Source organism: Bufo gargarizans, chromosome 11, assembly GCF_014858855.1.
Source record: "Bufo gargarizans isolate SCDJY-AF-19 chromosome 11, ASM1485885v1, whole genome shotgun sequence".
NCBI lineage: Eukaryota > Metazoa > Chordata > Amphibia > Anura > Bufonidae > Bufo > Bufo gargarizans.
The window spans coordinates 4,841,585-4,869,067 of record NC_058090.1 but is presented as its reverse complement, the minus strand read 5'-3'; the positions used below and the strand labels follow the sequence as shown (position 1 = coordinate 4,869,067).

At 49.2% G+C, this 27,483-nt stretch overlaps 1 protein-coding gene across 8 annotated transcripts; it reads left to right on the top strand.

The window, feature by feature from the left end:
• The first annotated feature begins 19 nt into the window (after positions 1-19).
• MIS18BP1 (MIS18 binding protein 1) lies at positions 20-27,483 on the top strand. Of its 8 annotated transcripts, none has more exons than XM_044271514.1 (17): positions 21-111; positions 3,381-3,910; positions 8,300-8,401; positions 9,691-10,028; positions 10,521-10,591; positions 11,437-11,567; positions 11,644-11,734; positions 13,055-13,293; positions 14,456-14,601; positions 15,143-15,245; positions 15,707-18,686; positions 19,835-20,010; positions 23,050-23,201; positions 24,663-24,808; positions 25,582-25,669; positions 26,018-26,066; positions 27,042-27,483. In XM_044271514.1, exons 2-17 carry the CDS (start codon positions 3,424-3,426, stop codon positions 27,155-27,157), a joined length of 5,415 nt encoding a protein of 1,804 aa, XP_044127449.1. In that variant the 5' UTR covers positions 21-111; positions 3,381-3,423; the 3' UTR covers positions 27,158-27,483. The 8 variants fall into 8 exon arrangements, with proteins under 8 accessions (XP_044127453.1, XP_044127449.1, XP_044127450.1 ...); XM_044271515.1 differs by having other exon boundaries at positions 10,518-10,591; positions 15,146-15,245; XM_044271516.1 differs by having other exon boundaries at positions 22-111; positions 8,300-8,368; positions 10,518-10,591.

Genomic DNA, 27,483 nt, shown 5'->3' with positions numbered 1-27,483 from the left:
ACGTGTTTCCGGAGGCGGGTCCTTTCCGGCTGTGTCGTAATTGTGTGGCTGGCCAATGCCTGGGCGGGACCGCAGCGTTTGAACAGGCAGAAAACGGGGCTGGCGGGAGAGGTGAGTGCGGCGGGGGCCGGGGAGGGGGTTGTGTGAGCGCAGCTGCTGCAGAACCTCTTGTCCGCCTCAGAACGCGTTACAGTGATAGAAGGGAACGTTCCAGTTCAATGTCCGTAGGGAACAAACGTGAGAGGAGGCCCGGTGTCCCTGTTCTATATGTGGGAAAGCTGGGTGACTGCTGCTGTGTGAGCCCCTGGTGTATGTGTTCTATCGGTCTATGGGGAAAGCTGGGTGACTGCTGCTGTGTGAGCCCTCTGTGTATGTGTTCTATCCGTCTGTGGGAATGCTGGGTGACTTCTGCTGTGTGAGCCCTCTGTGTATGTGTTCTATCCGTCTGTGGGAAAGCTGGGTGACTTCTGCTGTGTGAGCCCTCTGTGTATATGTGTTCTATTGGTCTATGGGAAAGCTGGGTGACTGCTGCTGTGTGAGCCCTCTGTGTATGTGTTCTATCCGTCTGTGGGAATGCTGGGTGACTGCTGCTGTGTGAGCCCCTGTGTGTATGTGTTCTATCCGTCTATATGGGAAAGCTGGGTGACTGCTGCTGTGTGAGCCCTCTGTGTATGTGGTCTATCCGTCTGTGGGAAAGCTGGGTGACTGCTGCTGTGTGAGCCCTCTGTGTATATGTTCTATCGGTCTATGGGAAAGCTGGGTGACTGCTGCTGTGTGAGCCCTCTGTGTATGTGGTCTATCTGTCTATGGGGAAAGCTGGGTGACTGCTGCTGTGTGAGCCCTCTGTGTATGTGGTCTATCTGTCTATGGGGAAAGCTGGGTGACTGCTGCTGTGTGAGCCCCTGTGTGTATGTGTTCTATCGGTCTATGGGGAAAGCTGGGTGACTGCTGCTGTGTGAGCCCCTGGTGTATGTGTTCTATCGGTCTATGGGGAAAGCTGGGTGACTGCTGCTGTGTGAGCCCTCTGTGTATGTGTTCTATCAGTCTATGGGAAAGCTGGGTGACTACCGCTGTGTGAGCCCCTGGTGTATGTGTTCTATCCGTCTGTGGGAAAGCTGGGTGACTGCTGCTGTGTGAGCCCCTGTGTGTATGTGTTCTATCCGTCTGTGGGAAAGCTGGGTGACTGCTGTGTGAGCCCCTGGTGTATGTGTTCTATCGGTCTATGGGGAAAGCTGGGTGACTGCTGCTGTGAGCCCTCTGTGTATGTGTTCTATCGGTCTATGGGAAAGCTGGGTGACTGCTGTGTGAGCCCTCTGTGTATGTGTTCTATCCGTCTATGGGAAAGCTGGGTGACTGCTGCTGTGTGAGCCCCTGGTGTATGTGTTCTATCCGTCTATGGGAAAGCTGGGTGACTGCTGCTGTGTGAGCCCTCTGTGTATGTGGTCTATCCGTCTATGGGAAAGCTGGGTGACTGCTGCTGTGTGAGCCCTCTGTGTATGTGGTCTATCGGTCTATGGGGAAAGCTGGGTGACTGCTGCTGTGAGCCCTCTGTGTATATGTTCTATCGGTCTATGGGAAAGCTGAGTGACTGCTGCTGTGTGAGCCCCTCTGTGTATGTGTTCTATCTGTCTGTGAGAAAGCTGGGTAACTGCTGCTGTGAGCCCCTGGTGTATGTGTTCTATCGGTCTATGGGGAAAGCTGGGTGACTGCTGCTGTGTGAGCCCCTGGTGTATGTGGTCTATCTGTCTGTGAGAAAGCTGGGTGACTACCGCTGTGTGAGCCCCTGGTGTATGTGGTCTATCTGTCTGTGGGAAAGCTGGGTGACTGCTGCTGTGTGAGCCCTCTGTGTATGTGTTCTATCGGTCTATGGGAAAGCTGGGTGACTGCTGTGTGAGCCCTCTGTGTATGTGTTCTATCCGTCTATGGGAAAGCTGGGTGACTGCTGCTGTGTGAGCCCCTGGTGTATGTGTTCTATCGGTCTATGGGAAAGCTGGGTGGCAAGTAATGTGGTTGTCGCCTGTTTGGCTGTTGTAGAACTACAATCCCCAGCATGACCTGGGAGGGAAGGATCTTGAGACTTGTGGGTTATATTCTGCAACAGATGGATGAGCTGAGCATGGTGAGCTGCTCAGGAGACTGGGAAAGCTGGGTGCCGGCTCTGGGTCTGGCTGAACATCGGACAGCCTCTTTAAAACAGTGGGCGCTTGTTGCTTGAAGCATGCAGGTTTCGGGTAAAATTCACTCAGATTATGTGAAGCAGAGCCTGTGCCGATCCCTCCTCGTGGCCTTTTTATATAGAAGTATCAATATATCCACATAAACTACTCACAAATGGGGATATTTGGCTTTCAGGTGAAATTTACATAAAAAGTTCTGGCTCCAGTGATATTATATCATGAAAGTCGGGCATTAAGTAGAAGCAGCGATGGTGATTCTCTCATCTCGGAAGCCGACCCCAGTGCTGGGTACACCGCCACAATACTGCCAGTGTCTCGGGAAACTGTCCTGTGGCCTTGAGCATCAATTCCAGCCTGACAACGACGTCTCCTGCTGTCCACAAGGTGACTTATTGTCTGCAGAGGCATGGCAGCCCACTCTTCTTGAAGGGCGGCCCTCAGGTCATTGAGGTTCTGGGGTACAGAGTTACGAGCCTCTACACAGCGACTCAGCTGATCCCAGAGGTTTTCAATGGCATTCAGGTCTGGAGAAAGTGCAGGCCGCTCCATGTGAGGTCCCCCAGTCTCCAGCAGCCGTTCCCTAATGATGGACCTCGATGAGCTGGAGCATTGTCCTCTATGAAGATGACATTAGGCCGGTGTTCCTGCAGAAGCGCAATGACTGGATTACTGATGTTCTTCAAGTAGTCTGGGCTGTCACTGGACCATTCACACATCATTTCTGCACCGAAGCCCAATGGTCCCCCTTTCAGCGTAGATGCTCCCTGGCTCACGCGAGATGATGACGCCTGTGCCTGGTGGTGCAGTCAGGTACCTTGCAGGTTGTCCAGCACGCAGACCACACTGATGTAAAAGGACATCCACTTCTCTGCCTTTCTGTGACTCTTCCAGTCTCTATCTCTGATACAACCTGCTGATGACCCCTATCTCAAGGGCCACTTCCGTCTGAGAACATCCTGCTTGAAGCCTCGCAATGGCAAGGTCCTGTTTATCAATTGTTAGGTGTCGTCTTGGTCTCATGATGTCAAAATGTGAACAGCATGATGAGGAGGACTGTGTAAATACCAGTTCTAATTGAACCAGGAAATGGGCGATTTATGGATCAAACACCTGTTGTGGATTTTGCACAATGACATCCATATGCCTCATCATGACCAATCCAAGGTGTGTTGATGTTTCTGACCCCTTCTCTTCCTCCTCTAGTGTCACATGGACGAGTGAAGCCAGCAATGAAGACCCAAAAAGAATGTTCTTAAAGACAAACCCGCCATTGGCGTTTGACTCTCCCAGCCGAGCGCTACAGTCCGTTCCTCTGCACCTGATTGCACCCAATAGACTGACTCCGCTAAAAGACTTGAAGAGACTGGCGCTGCAGCAGCGGGCCAAACCCAATGCCCTCACAAGAGCCCTGCAGTCCACCCTGATCAGAGAGGCCGGGCTGTCACCTGACTTTCCAAATCTTAGCGTCATTCATGAGCACCTTGGAGGAGAGTCCACGGAGGCCTCCAGGGCAGGAATACCTCTAATGAATGGTCATGGACCCGTGAGCCCCAGGAGCAGTGCATCCAGCTTGACCAGTGAGGATTTTGGTGCCAGCAGAGGCCGGAGAAGCGTCCTGAAAGCCTTCAATCCAGTTTATTACTTTGATCGGCCGGTTGACAACGCCGTCCTCTTAAAGAGAATAGGACGTGGTGTCGATATCCTGAGGGCAAAGACTGGCAGCGCAGTCCAAGGTATTGTTCACATTTTACAGATTTTATCAAGAATGCTGGATAACATGATGGGGCCCCCAGCTGGGATCCGTGTCTTTAAAGAGGTTTTCCATCTTTTTCACCCATTTAATAAGGCCCTGGAACGTGGTCCACATAAGATGCACTCGCCTGCTTCCCGCCGCTTAGTTCATTCACGGAGACTTAAGCTGGTTTCAGACTAGCGCTTAACATCTCTGACAGGAAGTTACGGCAAAGAGCAGGCTGCCGGAGATGTCTGGATCCGGCTCTACCGGAAGCTGCCTAAAGGCCTGCCGGCCCCCTAACTTTAACGGGGGACCACTGGAGATCCGGCTACAACCTGGCAAATATGCTGAGAATCGGCCCGACTAAAACGCTTCTTGGCATATTTGCCAGGCTGCAGCCGGATCTCTGCCAGTCCCATTATAGTTGAGGGGCTGGCGGGCCTTCAGGCAGCTTCTGGTAGAGCTGGATCCAGTGTGAAACTAGCCTTAGTTCATGTGGTCATGTGTGCGACTGCAGCCATTCACTGGCCCGATGTGATCCAGAGGGCCCACACCAGGCCAATGAGTGGCTGCAGCAGCGCACGAGACCCCATCTGGAAGCTTAAAGGTTGGGGATCACAACTGAGGAGGTGAGTGCACATCCTACCCTATGTAGACCACGTTCCATGCCCATTGTAACACGGGGGTTAGAGATGGAAAACTCCTTTAAATCGAAAGCAGAAAGAGGCTGCAAAGTCTCTAGGTCTTGTCTCAATCATCATTACCTGGATTCATTTCAACCAGGTCAAGACCAGGACATTTACCCCTTCTGCTTTTTCTTTTAGTTTTTTTTTTCCATTGGGTTATTTAATAGCACAAAGTGCAACTGAAGGGGTTAATTACTCGCATGGTAATTGGTTTTTCCAATAGCATCCACCACAGCAGTGACAGGAGGGTGTCCCCATCTCCTAAGGACAGGAATCGACGTAGAGACTCGAGATTAAAAGGCCCCCTCACTTTACCTCCTTCGGTTAACCCTTTCCTGACATCTGCAGTACATGTTCAGTGGATGTCGGGTCTTTAAAGATGGAACCCGCTATAGGAACTGGGTGACTGCTTTTTCACACAGCAGACACCTGTGGCTACCGGCGGTAATGCCAATTGTGGACATTTAACACCTGAGATGCTGTGGTCAAATGTGACCATGGCATCTGACAGGCCTAAAACCCGGAAGCGCGCGATTCCCAAGCAGGAACTCCTCCCCTGGGCGGAGATCAGGGAAGGCGTTGCATGAAAGTAATGAGCCAGAGCCTGTACTAGGTTTCTAGGCTCTTCATTACAATCTAGGCCAGCAGATGGCAGCACTGAATTGTAATATACCTATTTCTGTATAGGCTAATCTAGAAAATTCTCTCTGATTTGGGGACCTAAGAAAAAAAAGTTTATTATTAAAATTTAAATCGTCTCCTTTCCCCAAAATAAAAATAAGTGAGCAAGGAAAAAATTAACATCGTGGACATCTGTGCTATTAAAGTATAGAAAAAAAACCCACCACTTTTCCCCCTTTTTTTCTCCATGAAGACACCTTTATTTTGAGATTATCCTTCTTTTCCTACCAGGCAGGGAATAGAAGCTTCAAAACGGTCGTCCTCTGTGTAATCTTCAGTGTCTTCCTGTCCCTACCAGGCGGAGGAGCGACATCCCTGTACTGCGGTGTGGGGTTACTTGGAAGAAACATGCTTTTAAGGCCTCTAGCACACGACCGTATGGCTTTTTCAGTATTTTGCGGTCCGCAAAACATACGGACGACAATCGTGTGCATTCCGTCTTTTTACGGAACAGCCGGCCCCTGATAGAACAGTCTTATACTTGTCCGTTATGCAGACAATAATAGGACATGTTCTATCTTTGAACGGAACAGACAAATGGAAACGGAAGGCATACAGAGTACCTTCCATTTTTTTATTTTGCGGATTTATTGCAATAATAGTTCCGTATACGGAATGCAAAAAACGGAACGTAAACGAAAAAAAAGTTTGTTTGTAAGAGGCCTAATAGTTAAGAAGATTGGTGACATCTGGCATTAATACAGCTTCATTGCGGCCGTCCGGGGCTTACCTTAGGCAAGTAAGGGCTGCGGTAGCCGAGCACTCGGAGGAGCTGGAGGAACTCCAATCAGACCTGTTGGGTCTTGGCTGTTAATCCACTGTATTCCTGGTAGCCAAACCAAACGGGAAAACACGTCTGATTATAAATCTAAAAAAATCAAACAAGTCAATAAAATACAAAAATTCAGATGGGGAGCTCATCTGCAGAACCTGTCATCTTGGTGGAATGGTCAGACGCCCCCCCAAAAAAGTCAGCCAATTATCAAGAATTGAGAGCAGTCTGGGAAGACGTGATTCATTTCACTAAGGCGACTAAGAATTCTAATCTTCAAAACAGATTGGACAACAAACTGGTAGTAAATTATCAAGGTGGTACAAGAAGCAAAATCCAAATGCTTCTAAAGCAACCATTGCGCGTTGGCTGCTGTCTTTGTGAAGCCTACGGTGTAACGGGGGAAGAACCTCCTTGTAACCTTAAGGCTCCTTCAGCTAGGGCAGTGTCAACATCCTGGGAGGAGAAGGCATCTGCTTCTCTCGAACAAATACATAAAGCGGCCACCTGGTCCAACCCTCACACATTTGTTAGGCACTATAGAGTGGAGAAGCGGCGGTGCGGGGACCAGGAGTGGCGCGGGGTAAGTATATTACCGGTGAGGGGCCCGGCACATGTGGGGGGAGTTTCTTGAAATTGGATAACCCCTTTAACATCTCAGAAAACCCATTTAAAGGAATTTGGGATTGGAGCCCTTTTCTCTAGGTCTTTCCACTGGAAAGTAAGGCTTTTATATTCTTATAGACTGGAAAGGCTCCTTTTCCTTTCCCCGAGGCCCGTAAACATCTGACTCTTTAACCTCCTCAATGTTCAGAATAGACTTTCTATATTCTCTGGAAGACGGAGAGGTTTTCCATGTTCTGAGGAGTCAGAATCAACATCAGAAATAATTTCTCCTTCATCTATATCAAGTCTGCAAAAACACATCAAAAGAGACTTGTAAGAGGGAGGCAGCCTTGAGTCTATCCTGACTTCTTTATAAGAAGGACGGAGTCCCTCAGTAACCAGTCTGTCTGCACTTTTAGGACAGAGTGACTCCTTAGATTTTGGCGTCAATGACTTCCTGCATACAGCCCATTATTTTTTTAGAGCAGATTCTCCCCCAGATGTCGCTCTGCCCTACACCATAATGATGATCAGGGCCTTACAGAGATCAACGGAGGAAACCCAGCACCAGTGACACCAGTGGGAAGAGGGAGGATGTACCTGAAACCACTGGAATACACAGAAGCGTGCAGGAGAGGGGGCTTACCTCCAGGGCAGAGGTAGGATCCCCAGACTTGTGAGGAGGATCATTGAAGTCAGAAGGCCCACTGAGCACAGAACGCCACCAACTTTCCACACCCCGATTCCCCTAATAACCGGCCGTCTTCCAACATCGTCTGGACTGGAAGTGACATACCGGGGAATGAGATTCCCGCGCCTGATGGAATTCCGTCCTATACAGACACATGTGCGACAGATCCCCCGTATTACCTTATTGTGGCCCCAAATGGAATCCCGGGGCTGCCTTCAGATAAAAGGTCTTATGCCCAAGAACGGGGAAGGAAGGCTGAGCTCCCCCGGAACCCCTGTCCTCTGCAGCCGCCCTCCCAGGAGCTGTGGTGTAGTCTTTCCTGGCATCTGCAGGTAGCGAGGAGGGGGACGTTTAATCTTGAGCCTCTACATTGTTTCCTGTCCTTAGGAGTCGGGGACACCCTTCTGTCAGTGCCAATGTGGAGGCACCAGGGCAAATACTTGTGTTCAGTCCTCTTTCCAGCATGGTCTGTTCGATATCTAGATGATGTACAGTGTTTTTATTTTTCTTTCTTTTTTTTTTTTTGTATATAAGTATTGTATATTTATTTTTAGGTCCCTATTTTTCACGTGGATGTCAGAGTTCCTCCAGAGTGCAGTTATACACAAGGGTATTGAAAGGGGACCCCACTGTTACCTCACAATAATAGGGTATGCGAACAGGGTTCTTCATGGGCAGAGGGTCCAGTGATGATACCAAGATGGTACCATTGAACAGTACAAGTCCTCCGGCAAAAATAATAATTGTACAATGAAGTCGAAGGAAAAATGAAAAAGTATTTGCTCTGGGAATATAATAATGAAAAAGGTCATCCCTAGGAGCCAAAATATCTGCGTCTCTAAGGGATCCGGCTCTGGTGTCTGAGTTTTCGGTTGGGTAAATGTTGGGCTCTTCTCTGAACAACATTTCAGAGAAGAGGAGACGACTCACATTGGCGTTTGTTGCCCGCAGGTAGTCTGAGGTCACGAGAGAAGATGACTGGTAATGGGGGAGATGCTGGATCGGTGACGCCGGACTCCGGTGAGCTTACTCCCCTTTCTGCTGTGGTCTATGGTAAAACTTGTCTACATATCATTGATGCTGCAGGCCACGCAGCACAGGTCAGCAACCTCCGGCACTCCATCTGTTGTAAAACTACAACTCCCAACATGCACACTTGCTCTGAACTTCTATAGAAATGAAGCATGCAGGGATTTGTAGTCTCCCAATATCTTCTGTGGCGAAGGTTGCTGTCCCTCTTCAGACACTGTGCTGTGACCAGGACAGGAGGGGACGACACATGGACTCACATATTCTCTGTGATCAGTGGGGGTATGACCTGTGAGACCCCCGCCAATCCAGGGAATACAGGAATTTAAAGCAGTCAAGTAAAAAAAAAAAAAAAAAGGGGAATCAGACAGGGAAGGTCATAAAACAATTAAATAATACATACTGACCAGTTTGTGGCTCCTGCTCCACTGCTGTGTTTACAGGACTGCAGCAGCGACATGCCCGTATAGCAATGCAGCCAATCGCTGACTTCAGCTGTGGTGCGTTCACATACAGAATATGGGCGTGTCACTGCTACAACCAAGAAAATGCAAACCATGCAGCCCCTTCATGCTTGGGATTGTTGGATGTCCCAGAGGTTGGACCCCCACCGGTCATAAGGGGGTGGCTTGTCGTAGACGTATGCTACCACTACACAAGTTGGGGAAACCCTTTTAAGGGTTCTAGGAACCATATCGGTTTAGAAGTGGCCCCACATGCTCCTTAGTGCTCGTTGATGGCCAGGTTCTGTGCATCTTAGACCTTTTAGTCCTGGAGCTTATTTTGCCTGAGGTAACCGCGTCTGGACCACTGCAGGGAAATGGGTAAAATGGCATTGGGGCCATTCGTGGCCAGCTGCAGTCCGGGACCTCTGGGAGAGCGGCTCTCCGTTCTGTACTTAGCAGGGACCCCTCTCTATGATGTCTTGATGAGGCAACCCCTTTTTAGAGGGGAGTAATTTTAACTGAGAATTGGGTTGGATTGGGGTAAAATAACGATCTGTACTCCTCTTACCAACCCCGCGCCACTGCTCTTTGACCTCTGCTGCAGTCCCCTGCTCCTGTTTCTCCGGAATACCCTTTTAATGTTTGCGGCCAAGTTTTTAATGTTCCACTGCATCTAAAATCAAGTCCCTTCGCAGACAGTCTAAATTATAAATGTGATACTCAGCCCCTGTGCGACCTGTGTTCCTCCATGGTTACAGACTACAAACAGGCCCTGTGTAGTCTGACTTCAGTCTCCTGCTTTTTGCCTTCGTACATTCCGTAGTGGGGTCTGTGCCTCGTATAACCGGTTACTATACTTCTTCTCAGAGCCACCTGACGAGCACCTACCTGCCACATTTCCTGAAGAGCCTTTCGTTAACGGCTCCTCGCCAAACGCACATAACGTCAACCGGGATCTGAGGAACAAAGGAGACGATGAAATGTCTCAAGGTAACGGAATAACGCCCGAAGGCGTCGGACCCACAGCTCCAGAGAGAACCCCCGAGAGCGCCTCAAAGCCGTCCGACACAGAGGGAGAGTTTGTGGATCACTTTAAAGAACTGTGTGAACTTATAAGTCGCTCCCAGCTGGTGCAGATTCCCTGTAAGAAGGCGCCACGCGTCCCAGCTGCCAGCAGACCCGTGGAGGACCATCCGAAAGAGGAGGTATGATGTGATGTACGATAAAATCCCTTGAATCGCTATGCCCTCACTATCTGGGAGTCCATTGATCTCAGTGAGAACTGTGCAATGCTGTATTCTGCCAGTGGTGGCGATGCAGGTGAATTGAGCATTTGCTGCTGATCGCGGAGGTCACGGCAGCGGGCACGATCAGATCAGGCCTGTCAGGGACCCGCTAACTGAAATGCATGGGCACTTAGTTGAGGTAACTGTTTTGATTGTCATGACGTTTATATGAAGGCTACATCTGCCTTCACAACCAGTTCTCTTGTATGGTTCGTGCCTTCTTTACAACTTTCCTATACTTTGTGTCCACAGCTCCTATGTAAGCCTGTCTCCATGGTAACAGACTACAGACAGATGCTGTGTAGTCTGGTCCTGCAGTATATTACTGTCTGAATGTTGCATTGCTAACCTCCGTGTGCGCTCAACGTGTTACCTCGCTGTATGTTTAGTGCATGTGTTTGACCCTAGGAGAAGATCACGCTAACAGAGTGGATTGTGAAAAGTCTGGAGACCAATGTAATATGCGTGGAGGGAAAGCGCGTGTAAGTATATCATTTATGCAGCGTTGCTCCACGCTACGTTCCTGGCCTTGTTTTTCTGGGGCATTTTAGGCTGCACCTCCAGACTTCACATGGCTGCTGTGACCCTACAGAATGGTGCCGTGTCACAGTATAGGTGAGGGGTGAGTCTGCCCTCTAAGACCCCCGCTGCTCGTGACTGCAGTGGGGGCCCGTCTCCTCCATTTGAATGCAATGGGTGATACTGCTCCATTGGCGAGGTCAGCACGTGGATGTCTCAGAGCTGGATTTGCTGGACCCCCTCTGTATTCATGCTGGGGACACATAAGCCTCATTCGGCTTCATTGACAGAGAAACCAAAGCGTTCTGCGTGCAACGACCCAAAAGCAATAGTATTTGTGGCCTTAACGCTAGTACAGGCTCTTTGCTTAAAGGGGTTGTCCAGCTTTATAACACCTTTTATATCTGGCTGGTATTGTGCTGTACCTAAACAAACAAAATATGTACTCGCCTGCTCCGTTCCAGCACCAAGGGCCCGGTCAGCCTGTAAACTTCCGGACAGGGTCACATGTGACACTGCAGCCTATCCCCAAGCAGCACATCACTGCTGGATCACGTGCCACTTGTGGACACGTCACTGTGAAGCCAGCAATTGGCTGCGGCGACACGTTACCCCAACCTGAAGTTTACAGGCCGGGCCCTCAGTGTGGCAGGCAGGTGAGCTCATGGTTTTTTTTCCTTTTCTTTCTATTTAGAGCACAGCACTGGCCAAATTTAAAATGGGTTTTAAAAAGCTGGACAATCCCTTTAAGGGATTAAAGAACCTCCCACTAGCCCCTCCCCCTTTCATGCTTCCTTTTGTCTTGCAGGGACCTGACCGGCGTCTACTGGCACAGTAATAGCATTGCACACCGAATCCAGCGCAACAAAGTGAGGACCATCACGGGGCGAGTATACGAACTAAGTGGGCGAGCGGACACCCTCACCATGCAGGAAGCGGGTATGTGTATGGGCAGCAAGTGACAGAGGAGTGTGCCCAGAGGAAGCACGGCTTCTTACAACTTGTGTCTTCTCAGGGTATCCGCCATGGCTGATACAGAAGTTTTCAAGGGGGTTTCCGGAGAATTGGGAGAGTTACGTCAGATATTTCTCCAAGCCGTCGGTCAGGTGAGTGGCTGCGTGGTCTTCTGGGTGGTGATCGCCCTGATGCCGGAGCTCCCGTTACATTGTGTGCATGTCGTCTACCTTACTTCTGTCTGCTGCATTGCTTTGGCATAAGCACGTGAACGTTCAGTAGGGGGGAAATGCGAGTTGGTCTTGTCATGAAGCACTGCAGCCATTAAACGGTTAAAGGGGTTCCCCACAAATATCATTTATTTTCTGTCCAAAGGATAGATGACTGGGGCTTCGACCGCTGGAACTCCCAGGACCACAAGAACGGGGGTCCCCGAGTTCCCATTCAAATAGAGTGGTGGTGCGGACGTGTGACCTCCGCTCCATTCACTTCTGTGGGTCTGGTGAGTACGGCACTGGAATGTCTCTGCCCTACCCATAGAAGGGAACGGTTCAGTGGGCACACATGGGCACCTCTGCTCCCTCCACACAGGGGACCCCTCTTCTCATGATTATGGAGGGGGTGGGGGGGTCCCAGTGGTCGTACCCCCAGAAACTATGCAGTTATCACCTGTCCTGATAAATTTGTGTATTCCATACAGTATCAGGGTAGTGTGCATGCGTATTGTGGAAGAATCAGAATTCTGGTGTAATATGCGCCAAAACCTGGCGCACGTGCTTTACACTGCATTTATTGATTTTAATTAGTTTAGGGATTTTCCGGGACTTCAGTACCGATGGCCTGTCGTCAGCACCTCTGCTGGTCCTCTCCTGCATAATGGAACCCGGACAGATCGGTTATCCTAGCCATAGACTTTCTATTATGACGGAATGCATCTAAAGGCATTCCATTATCGTCCGTTGTAACAGAATCCCTAACGCAATTCACCATATACCCAAACCTGGGGCTCGCTCATCCCTAGATGCCGGTGCCTCTTAATAATTAGCGTTTTACTATAACAAACTTTTCTGTAAGACTAAAGTAAGAAATGTCATTTAACCTGCCCCATCTTGTTGTGCAGCTCCATCACACTCCCTGATCCAACTGCTCTTGGTTCTAGATTATTCTCGGAACCTGATCCCTTCACTTCAGTATTCCTACCGCGGCCGTTTTGTATGAATAACAGCACCATTACAAAAAACGCTTTCCCCTCTTGCGCCCCCTGTTTCTTTCATAGATTGTAAGCTCTTGTGATCGGGGCCCTCACTTCTGTGTCTGACTTTGTCTGTACATGTTCCCCATGATTTATAAAGCGCGGCGGATTACTTCGCCGATAAGTAAAGATGATTAGGATTAGATGCTGCAGCCCTCGGAATATTGTGAATGTCACATATTAACGTGTAATAATCTTTAACTTTAACACATCGACGTAGGGAGCGAGAGACGAAATCCAAGCCGACTGCTGAACCGCAGAAAACCAGCGATGACGCAAACCATCAAAGAGAAAGCAGAAACCTCGTGGCCATAAGCTCTGATACTGACCACGAGCGAGGACCTCTGAAGAGGAAGGTGGCCAGCAGGAAGACGGAAATTGCGTTACTCAGGGATGTGAACGCTCAACTCTCCAGAGTCAGCAGGCGAAGCACCCCTGCAGACAGAGCGCGGCTGAGCAGTACGTACTGATTCCCCCCCCCCCCCCACCCCTTGCAGGCAGAATGCAGCTGAACAGTATGTACTGTATACCCCTCCCCAAGACAGAGTGCGGCTGAGCAGTACGTACTGATCCCCCCCCCCCCCCTGCAGACAGAATGCAGCTGAACAGTATGTACTGTATACCCCTCCCCAAGACAGAGTGCGGCTGAGCGGTACGTACTAATGGTGACAGAATACGGCTGAGCGGTACGTACTGATCGCCCGCTCCCTTCCCCTGCAGACAGAGTGCGGCTGAGCGGTACGTACTAATGGTGACAGAATACGGCTGAGCGGTACGTACTGATCGCCCGCTCCCTTCCCCTGCAGACAGAGTGCGGCTGAGCGGTACGTACTAATGGTGACAGAATACGGCTGAGCGGTACGTACTGATCGCCCGCTCCCTTCCCCTGCAGACAGAGTGCGGCTGAGCAGTACGTACTGATTCCCCCCCCCCCCTCTGCAGATAAAATGCAGCTGAACAGTATGTACTGTATACCCCTCCCCAAGACAGAGTGCGGCTGAGCGGTATGTACTGATCACCCATGACCCCCATTTGCCAGATGTTTCCTTAAAGGGGTTTTACAATCTAAGACAATGGGGGCATATCGCTAGAATATGTCCCCATTGTCTGATAGGTGAGGATCCGCCCTCCATTCATTTCTATGGGGCTGCCGAAAATAGCCGAGCACTGGCTCGGCTATTTCCGTCTGCCCCATAGAAATGAATAGGAGCAAGGGTCAGACCCTGGGAAATCCAGGGTCCTCCAGCCACAGCTTCTCCCCTCTCCGTTCTCGTTGCAGGGGCGGGTCCCAGAGATGGGACCCGCACCTATCAGACAATGGGGGCATATCTAAGCGATATGCCCCCATTGTCTGAAATGGTAAAACCCCTTCAACGACAGTCAGTGGACTCCAAATGTCAATTAATAAAAAGTAATATCCTTTCATTCTGCAAAGGTCCTGATGACTTCGGAGACCCTCACGCGATCAGCTCATCAGCCCCCTTTACTTCAGCCTTTATTCATTCACACTTATGTCACCAGCCAACCCCTAAGAGGCCGTGGAGAACATTTTGCCTGCCAAGTTTTCTTTGAGGTTTATCTAGTTTATTATGTAGTCTCTTATATACATGTTTTGTTTCAGACTCCTCTTGTGTGTCTACAACAAGCCGCAGCGGTCGTCAGATAAAACCTGTCCTCAAGTATTGGTGCGGGGAGCGGCTGTCCGTCGACTGTCTGATGAGAACGTACGTTGTCAGAGAGGGAACAGACCATTTGACCTCTCCATTGGTGAGTACTGCGTACAGCTAATAAGCCGGGTTTATCCTGTTTTTGTCCCGATAAAGCGATGTTCACCCCACTGTAGTGTTACGTGCCAGCCCTGCCTATGAATAGCAGTCACTCAGATAAACTGCCCGTAACCTGCGCTGATCGGCACTTGTGTCTGTGCAGTGATGCTGTAAATCAGTCATGAGTTTTGCAGATTCGGTTTCCCATGTGACCATTCGCTGCCCCATACGGTTTCCATTACAAGCGACAGATGCCGCCAACTTGGCTGTTCTTCCACTGGGCAATCATCGTTCTGGCAATTAAGGCCCCTTGTACAAGTTGCAGCCCTCACCCCCATGAAGGAGATCGGCACAGTTAGCAGGCGCACTTTAGCGTTAGGGTGACAGAGTTGGGGACTTCATTATGATAATACACAGTAAATATACCGCCATCCATAGCATAATCACCGCGCCACCTGGACCCCATTACAATAACACGCCGGCGTCTCACTGGGAGTCTTTAGTAACTTTGACTTCTTTTTGTAATCTTCTTTTTAAACAAGGAGAGAGTTTTTCGGGGATCATCCATTAAAAAAGGGAAAACTTCCAGCACGAGAAATCTGCCAAAGGAGTCTCCTGAGATTAAGAGGACATCAGAGCCGGAAGGTGAGGGGCGATTATCACGACGTGCCGACCTCCCCGTGTGCCCATCTGTGTTATATCTGCACTGGTGATCGGGGAGGATCGGCTGCACATAAAACATGGAGGGAAAGACTCCTGACAACTCCATAAAGCTACCAGAAACTTGGTTTCCATACCTCTCCTGACACGTCTGAACTGACAATGCAGGAGCATCTATCCTTAAAACTCTTCATTGTGCTATTGCTCTGTTATCCCTCCTGGAAGTGCATGACGTGATTGAACTTGAACATATTATTACCAGTCCCCATAAACTCTCACACCCTATTTACAAGGGCAGTGGTAACACTTGGTTGTCAATGTAGAAATTTGCAGGAGGAATTTAATGGTGCAGAGTACTACCAACAGTTTCTTCATCCACGGAGAAGTTTTGTTACCGGACATCCCATTGACTATATTGTTTTACTTTTGTTTCCTCTCTTCCTCAGCCGAACAAAACCAGTTAAATGTGACGCCTCCGCCTACCCGTCTGAAAGGAAATGAGAGGGACAGGAAAGTTCTTCTGAAGTCCCCTCGAGTGAAGCTCACCCCCATGCATAACAAACAAGACCTACAACTGAAGTGTTTCCAGAATAACCTTCTTTATAGTAGTCGGACAGAGACGTCTACAGAGAGCTCCAACAGTGGAACGGATGAGGAGGAAAGCGGGCGCCGGGTCACTACAAGAAAAGGTTCATCGGCTGCGGGAACCACGTCAGACAAGCGCGACAATGGCGACGCCCTCGGCAAAGCAGAAAAGATTTCTTTATCTATTAAACGGAAGCAGAGAGCGATCCCTGAAGGAAAAGCTTTACTGACGGAGAAATGTAGCCTCACTAGATCTGCGAGCTACAGTGATTGTCTGCAGAGCGCTGAAGAAAACAGTAGGGGGCATCTTTCTCACCCTGCACAATGTCAGAAAGCTCCTACAGCCTTATCGGAGGCAGAAGAAGATGATTATTCTGGAAAAAGCTCTGAAGAAAGGACCAGAAATCAGAAAATATCAAATCGGTCGTCTCGTCCTTCTCGACTGTCTAGTGATTTGGAAGGATCCTGTGGTTCAAAGGAAGAACGAGTTTTGAGGAAAGACACTAAGAAACCGAGCAGCAACGACAGAAAACTTCTGTCTAGTAACCCTGCAGTATTGCACAGAAAACCTTCCTCTTCTGATTTTGCAGAATCCCAGGACTCTGAGCAGGAAAATATTTTGGACAAGAAATCTAGAATGACGCGGGCGGGCATAAAGAAGCAAGCATCTCGATCTAAACAACCGCTAGCAGAAGATGAATACTCCGAGAAGGAAACCTTTCCTGGAAAGAAATCTAAGACACATGTCCAGAAAAAAAAATTGCAAATTCAGCCTAGTCAGAGTAAGACAAATCCAAGTAATTTAGAGGACTCTGAAGACTCACAAGATGAGGCAGTTTCAAAAACATTAACGAGTGTAAAAGTGGGAAAAACAACTTCTGAACTTTCTCCAGGAAATAGAAATCGGTCTTCCCGTTTGGCAAAGCATGTAGTTTATTCCATGGCGTCTGCGGATTCTGATGCTGCTGAAAAGAACGCAGCAGTTTTGCGAAGGCACCCTAAGGCACCGGATGACTTGTGGAAGACACAGGCGATCTCTGTACCTAGGAGAAAACAGCCTCCTCGTTCCAAAAAATCACAAAAACCTTTAGTGGACTCTTTAGATTCTGAATCTGAGACTATCCCAAGAAAGGATCCTAGGCAGTCAAATAATTTCCAGGAGAAACAAAGTCTCAAGAAATCTCAAGAAGAAGAACCAGAATCGAGAAAAGACTCCAGGGTGGGAGCTGATACTCAAAAGAAACAAATACAGGCTGGCGCCATGGAATCTCAAGATTCAGAAGAGAAATCAAGATCAAGAAAGAACATGAAGCAAGCAGATAGTACTCAAAAGAGACAAAAGCCAGCATCTCATCTGGAGCAAAAACAGATTGATTCTGGGGACTCTGAAGATTCAGAAGAGGAACCAGTATCCAGAAAAGACTCCAGGATGGCAGCTCATACTCAAAAGAAACAAATACAGGCTGGCGCCATGGAATCTCAAAATTCAGAAGAGAAATCAAGATCAAGAAAGAACATGAAGCAAGCAGATAGTACTCAAAAGAGACAAAAGCCAGCATCTCATCTGGAGCAAAAACAGATTGATTCTGGGGACTCTGAAGATTCAGAAGAGGAACCAGTATCCAGAAAAGACTCCAGGATGCCAGCTAATACTCAAAAGAAACAAATACAGGCTGGCGCCATGGAATCTCAAGGTTCAGAAGAGAAATCAAGATCAAGAAAGAACATGAAGCAAGCAGATAGTACTCAAAAGAGACAAAAGCCAGCATCTCATCTGGAGCAAAAACAGATTGATTCTGGGGACTCTGAAGATTCAGAAGAGGAACCAGTATCCAGAAAAGACTCCAGGATGGCAGCTAATACTCAAAAGAAACTAATACAGTCTGGCGCCCTTGAATCTCAAGATTCAGAACAACCAGTATCGGGGAGGAATGCCAAGCAAAAATATAGTACTCAAAAGAAACAAAAGCCACCATCTAGACTGGCACAAAAAAGGATTGCTTCAGTAGAATCTGACTGTTCAGAAGAGCCGACCATATCAAGAAAGGTTTCTAGTCGAAGGATCGGTGCAAAAAAGAGACAAGCCCTTAGTGAACCTGCTCCAGAAAGACAACAACCTGCCAGTTCTGCAAAACAGAAGACTGATTTAGCGGAATCTCAAGATTCAGAATGGGAAGCCTCTTCAGGAAAAGGCTCCAGGCAAACTAGTGATGTGAAAAAGCAACCACCTTCTGATATGGGCTTATCTAGAAGAAAGGAGACATCACGCTCCCATCAAGAACCGCAGAGCGATACTGAAGAGGAAGGAAAGCTGGGAAGTCCTCAGAAGAAGCCAACAGAAACCAGTCTGCCAAATACTGGAAAGCAGACACTCGGTTTTATGGCGTCTGAGGATGATACATCTTCTGATGAGGACAGTAGTTCATGGAAGGAACTAAGTTTGCATAGGTTTCCTAAAAGAGCTATAGTTCACACTCCTGCCCCAACTAGAAGGAAGACTCCTTCAGCAATCTACCAGGAGAGCAACTCGGAGAGAGTGCAAGGAAAAGCTCTTGGTTCTCAGAAGAAGCCAAAAGAGCTTAAACCAAATGCAGTCAGAGGCTCGGGCGGAGGATCTAAGGTCAGCGACGATGAAGACTACAAGCCACAAGCAGGCCAAAAGAAACCGAAGAAGGCAAGCAAAAGCGGCAAACATGCAGAGTCTCGAGATGATGAACAAAAGCACCCACAGAGAAACGGCTCTGCTGTAAAATCATCGGGGAGTCGGACGCCCCTTGATCCGTTCTCGGCAATAATTCATGAAGAAGAGTGGACAGAGAAGGAGGTGAAGAGACTGTACAAGTACGTGTTAAAGGGGAAGGAACCTTGCTGTGTAATTTCCTTACATATCTTCTCCTCTTGGCCTGAAAATTGAGGAAAACCCCATAGGAGTACGGCTAAGATGTATGCGCTGTCTCTTGGGGAGTCCTTACCACCCTAGTGACCGCTCGCTGTGACGGGGATGCTGCTAGACAAATGGACAGGCCGCCATTGTCTTGAGCCTGCAATGGCAGTCTACTTCGTAGAAAGTCAGGAGTCGGTTACAGGGACATTACAGTAAATTCTGCGGCTGTTACGCCTAATGCACGACTTGAGGGGGCGGAGCATGATTTAGGCTTTTTTGAATCTCTGTCATGTACCGCCACAGTCAATGCACTAAATGTAGCTCAGTGCATCAGTTTTCCTGGAGTGTCCCTTTAATACCTCACACCTCCGATGACGCTCTGCAGCAGAGCTTTCCTGGTAAAATTACTCCATGATCACTGCTGCCATCCCAGAGTTTCCCTATGAGGAGGAAAGCCTTGAGACAACCGCAGAGATCCGAGATTTCAACGTGGCAGCAGCTAATTTACAGCTCCCCACATAGGGAAACTTTGAGGTCGCCGGCAGCAGTTCTGCCGTTTTACTGCAACCCCATGCAGCTGTGGTCTAGAGCGGTCCCTGGGGGGACATGTTTTCCACAGTTCGCCTGGTTTGATCTGCGTAATATTAGTGAGGGTAGCACCTCTTGTCCTGATGTTTTTCAGCAAATAATCACTTTAAGGGTCCATTCACACGTCCGCAATTTTGTTCTGCATTCATTTCTATGGGGCAGCATGATGTGCTGCCCGGACACGGAATTGCGGACCCGCACTTTCGGGTCCGCAATTCCGTTCCCGAAAAAAATAGAACATGTCCTATTAGTGCCGGCAATGTGTGGTCTGCAGAACGCATATTGCCGCTGTCTGTGTTTTGCGGACGTGTGAATGGACCCTAAAAGTGAAAGTTACACAATGGACACAACAGCCAATTCTGTGAGCTGCACATTCCAGATCCTGTTTTGTCGTCCCCGTCCCAATGTCTGTCACCTTCGGGCCCGTTAGTGAATGAGCCATTATTATAGGGGCACTGGTTGAAGTGTTATGGATTGAGGGGCAGGTACTGGATTCCTAATTGTGTGTCTCTTGCAGAGCTCTGTCCTCGCTGCCAAAGCACAAGAAAGGATTCTGGTTGGATGTCGCCATGGCCGTGGGAAGCCGCTCCGCAGAACAGTGTCAGGAGAAGTACCTGGAGAATCAGCAGACCAAGGCTACTAAGGCGCCCCCCAAGAAGAAAGTCATCTCTAGCAAGAAAAAGAAGCAAACAAGTAATGACTGATCCCAGAGCGTAGTCGTTAGAAATGCTAAGAGTGTGTACAAGGGGCTTCTATAAGGAACTGCCAGGCGGTATTACAGGGCGCTGCCCACAGGGTGGCAGTATTGTGCACTCCACTCTCATGTACACGGGTTTGTCATGTCCTGTACTCTCATGTATGTGTGTCAGTTCCTGTCCGGCTGTGTTACAGGGCGCTGCCCACAGGGTGGCAGTATTGTGCACTTGACTTTCATATCCCATAATTATGGTGAATAAAGTGGCGCCATGTATACAAGTGCATGTTTAGTCAGATTGTAGTACGGGGAAGTGCCAAGTGCCCACAGGGTGGCAGCATTGTGCACTTGGCGCCACTTTACTATTCACCATCATCATGGGATAGGAAAGTCATGTATACAAGTGTATGTTTAGTCAGATTGTAGTACAGGGCAGTGACCACAGGGTGGCAGTACTGTGCACTCCAGTCTCATGTACACGTGTTTGTCATGTACCTGTGTCAGTTCCTGTCCGGCTGTGTTACAGGGCGCTGCCCACAGGGTGGCAGTATTGTGCACTCCAGTCTCATGTACACGTGTTTGTCATGTACCTGTGTCAGTTCCTGTCCGGCTGTGTTACAGGGCGCTGCCCACAGGGTGGCAGTATTGTGCACTCCAGTCTCATGTACACGTGTTTGTCATGTACCTGTGTCAGTTCCTGTCCGGCTGTGTTACAGGGCGCTGCCCACAGGGTGGCAGTATTGTGCACTCCAGTCTCATGTACACGTGTTTGTCATGTACCTGTGTCAGTTCCTGTCCGGCTGTGTTACAGGGCGCTGCCCACAGGGTGGCAGTATTGTGCACGCCAGTCTCATGTACACGTGTTTGTCATGTACCTGTGTCAGTTCCTGTCCGGCTGTGTTACAGGGCGCTGCCCACAGGGTGGCAGTGTTGTACACACGTCGGCTCCTGTCGGCTCCAGCTTTATACATTGTGCTTCCAGAACTTCTGTGGCTGCAGGATTTAAGAGGATTTAGGTTTTTATGCACAGATTATAATATGTAAAACTGTTGACTGCCCTTTTCACTTGCTGTGGTGCTAGGGGGTTGCTTCACGCCTTGTTTTTTTGCATCCTATTAAATGTGCTGTTTTTGTTGTGTTTTTTGGAGGCAAATTTACTACTAAATCAGGTTGGAGCGGGTCACGAAATTAAAGTGGGCTCCCGACAGACACTGTTGTGTCGGAGTAGGCAGCCTGATACAAAGGAACTTCTTCTGATCCTGGATTAAAAAAAACTCCCTTATAACAGAAACATGGTGTGAAAGGAGCCTGGATTAAAGGGGTTCTCTGACTTCAGCATTTCTCTTGTAGAGAAAGTTAATACAAGGCACTTATTAATGTATTGTGATTCTCCATATTGCCTCCTTTGCTGGTTTGATTCATTTTTCCATCTCCTTATACACTCAGGGTTTAGGACCATCCTTAAATCCAGCAGCGGTGGTCGTGCTTAAACACTATAGGATCAAACGCAGGTCTACACGAACTCCTGCAATCCCGGACGACGCTTTTTCCTATAGTGTTAATGCACGTCCACCGCTGCTGGATTTAAGGATGGTCGTAACCTCCGGGTGTATAATGAAGAATGAAGCCAGGAAAGGAAGCGATACGGACAATCCCAATACATTAGTAAGAGCCTTATATTAACTGCATCTACATGATAACTGCCACTTGCTGAAGGCAGAGGACCCCTTTAATGAGTGTTACGTTATCCAGGTGATCTTAGCGCGATGCTAGTATGAAGTCACCATGTTAGGGCTCATGCACACGACCGTTGTTGTTTTGCGGTCCGTTTTAAATGGCTCCGTTCCGTATCTGAGGTTTTTTCCCCTCTGATTTAAGTGCCCTCCGTTCCTGCAGGAAACATAGCCGTATGGTTTCCGTATTTGATTAGTTTTTTTTGGGGGGGGATCGGGAACAGTAACTTATTGCTCAGGTGTTTGGTGATTAATATGGGCTCGGCACAGCATTTCTACAGTATGTGTCCGTGACATACGAATGACATGCGGATGTGTTCCGTGTGCGTTCCGTATTTTTTGTGGACCCATTGACTTGAATGGGGCCTCGGACTGTGATTTGCAGACAGTAATAGGACATGCACTACTTTTTTGTGGAACGGAAATGCACACTTCCCCATTGAAGTGAATGGTTCCGCGTACGGTTCACAAAAAAAAGGAACAGAAGCGGAAAGAAAATAAGTTTGTGTGCATGAGCCCTTAATGTGTGCACCCAGATGAAGGTTTACCACATTGAGGAATAGAGGAGGTGCTGGAGGAGTGGACTTTGTCACCACGTAGGAGTTCAGGCGGCCATGCTGCACACCACACCGGACCTCCCGTGATACCGCTGTAGGGCCCTATGGTCATCTCTTGCCCTTCCCCCTCCATGCTGCATACAGGGCAGGTTTGTGGGCTGCTAGTAACATCTATAGGTTTATTCAACCTGAGGAAAAAAAATGTGACGTCTAAAAGACATTATGACTCCAAACCATTGCTGTCTGTCTGTGGCGGAGGCCAGAGTCGCCCAAGCTGCCATGAGAGGTTTCGGGTCAGATCGGGCAGGACGGGGAGAAGAACCCGTAGGTTCTGTAGTAGTAAAGAAAGCGGCCAATTTATAATGAAGTGGTGCAATTTCCTCATCTACCTTCTATATCCATTCCTCGCAGGTTTCAATACCTCTGCTTGCTGCCATTCAGCAGGACCCTTCACAGTTGACATCCCACGGCTAAGCATTTGTCCTTGTCGTGTGGTGGACACGGAGGTGCCGAGCTAGTTATAGGACAGATCTGATGAGCCCTGCGCCCATCACATGATCAGGATTTAGCGACTGGAAGAAAACTATGAAGGGCCCTACGGAATGACAGCAAGCAGAGGTATTGAAAGCTGAGCATTGCCTCTAGGGAAGAATACCTCCATATTGCTGCCACACAAACTGCTTGAGGCTTTGAATGGATTCCTATGACAATGGAGATGACGCTAATTCACTGTATTCTTTCTGATCAGGTAACAGTAAGGAAAAGGAGGCCGTAAAAATCACCGCCAAAGTGGGGACGCTGAAGCGGAAGCAGCAGATGCGGGAATTCCTGGATCAGATGCAGAAAGACGATCACGACGACGTGTTCAGCGCTACCCCCTTCCAGAGCAAGAGAGTGAAGGTAACGGCGGCCCCACACCGGACTGACCCCCCCCCCCCCCACTTCTGTGCATCAGCAGGAGACGGGTGAAGGTAACGGCGGCCCACACCGGACTGACCCCCACTTCTGTGCATCAGCAGGAGACGGGTGAAGGTAACGGCGGCCCCACACCGGACTGACCCCCCACTTCTGTGCATCAGCAGGAGACGGGTGAAGGTAACGGCGGCCCCACACCGGACTGACCCCCCACTTCTGTGCATCAACAGGAGACGGGTGAAGGTAACGGCGGCCCCACACCGGACTGACCCCCACTTCTGTGCATCAGCAGGAGACGGGTGAAGGTAACGGCGGCCCACACCGGACTGACCCCCCACTTCTGTGCATCAGCAGGAGACGGGTGAAGGGAACGGCGGCCCCACACCGGACTGACCCCCCACTTCTGTGCATCAGCAGGAGACGGGTGAAGGTAACGGCGGCCCACACCGGACTGACCCCCACTTCTGTGCATCAACAGGAGACGGGTGAAGGTAACGGCGGCCCCACACCGGACTGACCCCCACTTCTGTGCATCAACAGGAGACGGGTGAAGGTAACGGCGGCCCCACACCGGACTGACCCCCACTTCTGTGCATCAGCAGGAGACGGGTGAAGGTAACGGCGGCCCACACCGGACTGACCCCCACTTCTGTGCATCAGCAGGAGACGGGTGAAGGTAACGGCGGCCCACACCGGACTGACCCCCACTTCTGTGCATCAGCAGGAGACGGGTCGAATTAAGGAACTTACCATCTGATCTCAGCCATTAAAGGGTTAATAACTTAGATCAGTGGGGGGTCCGACTGCTGGGATACCCCCAGCCACGAGAACGGGGTATCCTTAAATGAACAAAGCGGCAGGTCACGCATGGGCACTGCCTCTCCATTCCAGAGATGGCGGGGTCCAGCTCTCTATTTGTATCCCGTAGAGAAGGAATGGAGCAGCAGTGTGCACAATCGACCCGACGCTCCATTCATTTCGTGGTATGGGGGCACTCCGTCTTGTGAGCAGTAGGGGGTCATGGCAGTCAGACCCCCACCGATCTAATGGTTATCCCCTGTCCTGAGATACCTTGATGTAACCAGAAAACCTCTTATGTTCGGTCCCGGTGAGCCATGGTCTGTGTGTAATGAAGTCCTGAGGACTGGATGTCCATTCCCAGTGGAGCCGCCCCAGTCACTGGGACATATGGGAATACTCGCCTTCTGTATCTCCCATTCACGATGTCTGAGGCTGATCAGATTTGCAGACTAGGGACCCAGGCACCCCGTCTGACCAGACATTTGTGGCATATCCAGTTGATAAGTTCTACATCTGCCATGGGAGACCCCCTTCAGTCGATGAATCTACAGGCAGACCCCCTCTGACCTGGTGCAGGTGACTACCAGCGGCATTGTATGCTTGTATGATCAGTGCTGTGTTTTTTTTTTTTTTTTATATCGCTAGCTTCCATCATTCAGAGCAAATCACGAGGACGATGTCTTCCAGCTGGAGCACATTGACCCCACCACACCTTCATCTTCCATTTTCCCGCTGGCCAACACCCCCCAGTGTGAACATATCACTCCAGGGATGATGGGTTCTATCAACAGGTGAGAGGGGCTCAGTCAGAGGAGACCTTGAGCTCAGGTTCGTCCTGGTCACACAATGGACGGCGCTGTAGATCTGGTGCTGGAGCTCCTGCAGATTTGTGTGTGGCGCCTGTCTAATATTGATGGCCTGTCCTTAGGATAAGGCCTCTTTCACGCGGCGGTAGCGCTCCGGTTGCCATATTGCAGCTGGTATACGGCAGTTCCGCAATACACAGGGCACCGGCCGTGTGCATTCCACACCATGGATGCGGACTCATTCACTTAAATGGGGCCACAAATCCGGAGGTACTGAAGCACTATGGAGTGCTTCTGTGCGGTTCCGATCCATGCTTCCGTTCCGCCAAAAAATTGTTGTTCTATCCTTTTTGCGGAACGGACGGATCACGGACCCATTCAAGTTGAATGGGTCTGGATCTGTCCCGGCCGCCACACCAACGTTGCCTGTGCATTGGGGACCGAATGCACGGAACCAATACGTCTGTGTGAAAGAGGCCTAAGACTGCATTATAAAAGGACCAAAAAACCCTTTTAAAGGGTCAGTGTGGTGTTACAGAAACATGGGCCGTGTCCGGTATTTCAGCATTCAAGTGAATAGAGCCGATCTGCAATACCAGACGCTGCCTATGGACAGGAGGGGCGCTCTTTCTGAGTGAAAGCAGCCATGTTTTCCAAATCTACAGATTGTCATCTAGTGTATTCAGCTGCACAGTTCCCCGGGTTTCCCATTGGTGTCACTAATTGTATCCGTTTGACCTCTAATATGGTTTACACAGGTCCAACAATGACAAGTTTGTGTACAGGATGCAGAAGGACATTAAACAGAGCACGTTCACAGGATGGGGCCATGTGAACAAGAAAATGGTAAGTGTCGAGCCGCCATTGGGGAGCGCACCACATGTGACGCGCTGTGCGTTCCAGCCATATTGTCTCCTATGGCCCGGATGTAATTAGTCGCGTACATTAGCCCCATGTTCAGGGCTCTCCACATACGGAGCTAATCCCCCCCCCCCCCATTACAGCCCGCAGTCCCGATATCTAGGTCCTGCTGCCGACATCCCTGCTGAAGGATTTGCTTTAGGTTTCTTTGCAGAAACATACAAGGCAGAGATGGCGGTAAATCATGGCTGTTCTTCCGTGTTCCGGAGAGCATGTGCTCCGCTCCCGAAGTGACTCTTGTTGATTTTCTCTGTTTTTGCCGTTTCTCCTCAGGGTTCCCACATGACTCCCACCTCTCGAAGAACATCCTCCTTAAATAAAGGTAACTGCATGCTGTGCGGCATGTGATGAGCCCAGGCACTGCAAGTGTTAACTTATGCTAATCAATGTCACTGTAACACAGCGGCAGTACCAATACCCTCCAGGGAGGCCGCATGACTAGCCCTGTGACCTTTGAGGGTAGTAGTCACTGGTCAGGGCTTCCTCCTTACAAAGGATGGAGCTGAAATGTGGGTCTTGTGTCCCTAGGAAATCTTGGAACTCTGCCTTGTGTCTTTCCTCTGTTATTCCCCCTGGAAATATGAACAGGCCGGTCATTGTCATTCTCCTTGTCAATGGGAAGTCTGCACTTAATCTGACATGAACGGTGCCTTGCTGTTTAAGTAAATGCCCAGTTAAAATTTTTATTCATACATTTCCAGGAGGAATAACACAAGAATTGCACAAAACTTTTAAGAAAAGAGGATCCAGCATTGTTAATTTAAGGGAATACAAGTACGGACTGAAACGATACCAGGTCCTCCCTCTATAAGGCTCCTGCACACGACCGTAGCCTGTGTTGCGGTCCTCAAATTTCGGATCTGCTGAACACGGATACCGGACATGTGAACGTCCTGGCCTCTATGGGAAAAGTCCTATCCGTGTCTGTAAAACGAACAGGAATAGGATATTTTGTGGGGCAACGGAACGGACGCATCTCTTGCAGTAAATGGATCCTTATCTGACCCACAAAAATGCTGAAAAAAAAAAAGTGCCTGGGGTTTTTCCTTCTCTGCTATATCAGGGGTCATCATCCTCTGGCACTGAAGCTATTGGGGAACTACAACTCTCAGCATGCTCCTTTCACTTCTGTGGGAGTTTTGAGAACAGCAGAGCGAGTGTACATAGTAGGAGTTGTAGTTTCACAACAGCTGGAGTCCCGGAGAATGCTGACCCCTGGCACTTTCTTTTTGTAATGTGAAGGTAGACTGCCCCTTTAAGACTGCTTTTGGTAATGATTTGCCTTTGCCGTTGTCAGGCTCTAAAGACACCTCAGTCATTGGGAGACTCTTCAGGGTGGATGACAAGCCCAACTCTGACGACGAGGAAGAAGAAGATTACTACTTCTCACAGCTCTCGGGGGATGACCAGTAACTGTGCCTTGTGTACCTGCGGTAACTGTGCCCTGCGACACTCTGCCTTACAACAGGCAAGTCCTTGTATAGCTTAAAAAAAAAAAAAAAGTTTTTAGCGATTTGTAATGTAGTGTACAGCTGTTTTTATTTGGCGCTCTGTACATAGCTCCTCCCCTTTTTAATAACCTGTGCCGGCATTTCTTCACCTGGTGTGATTATTTTTATTTTTGTATCGATGCTTCTTGTATAAAGCTTCCTCCTCCAAGTCTCCGCTGTGTATCTTGTGTTATATAAGTGCCACGTTGTCATATTTTATGCTAATAAAATTTTAAGTGTTACGGGAAA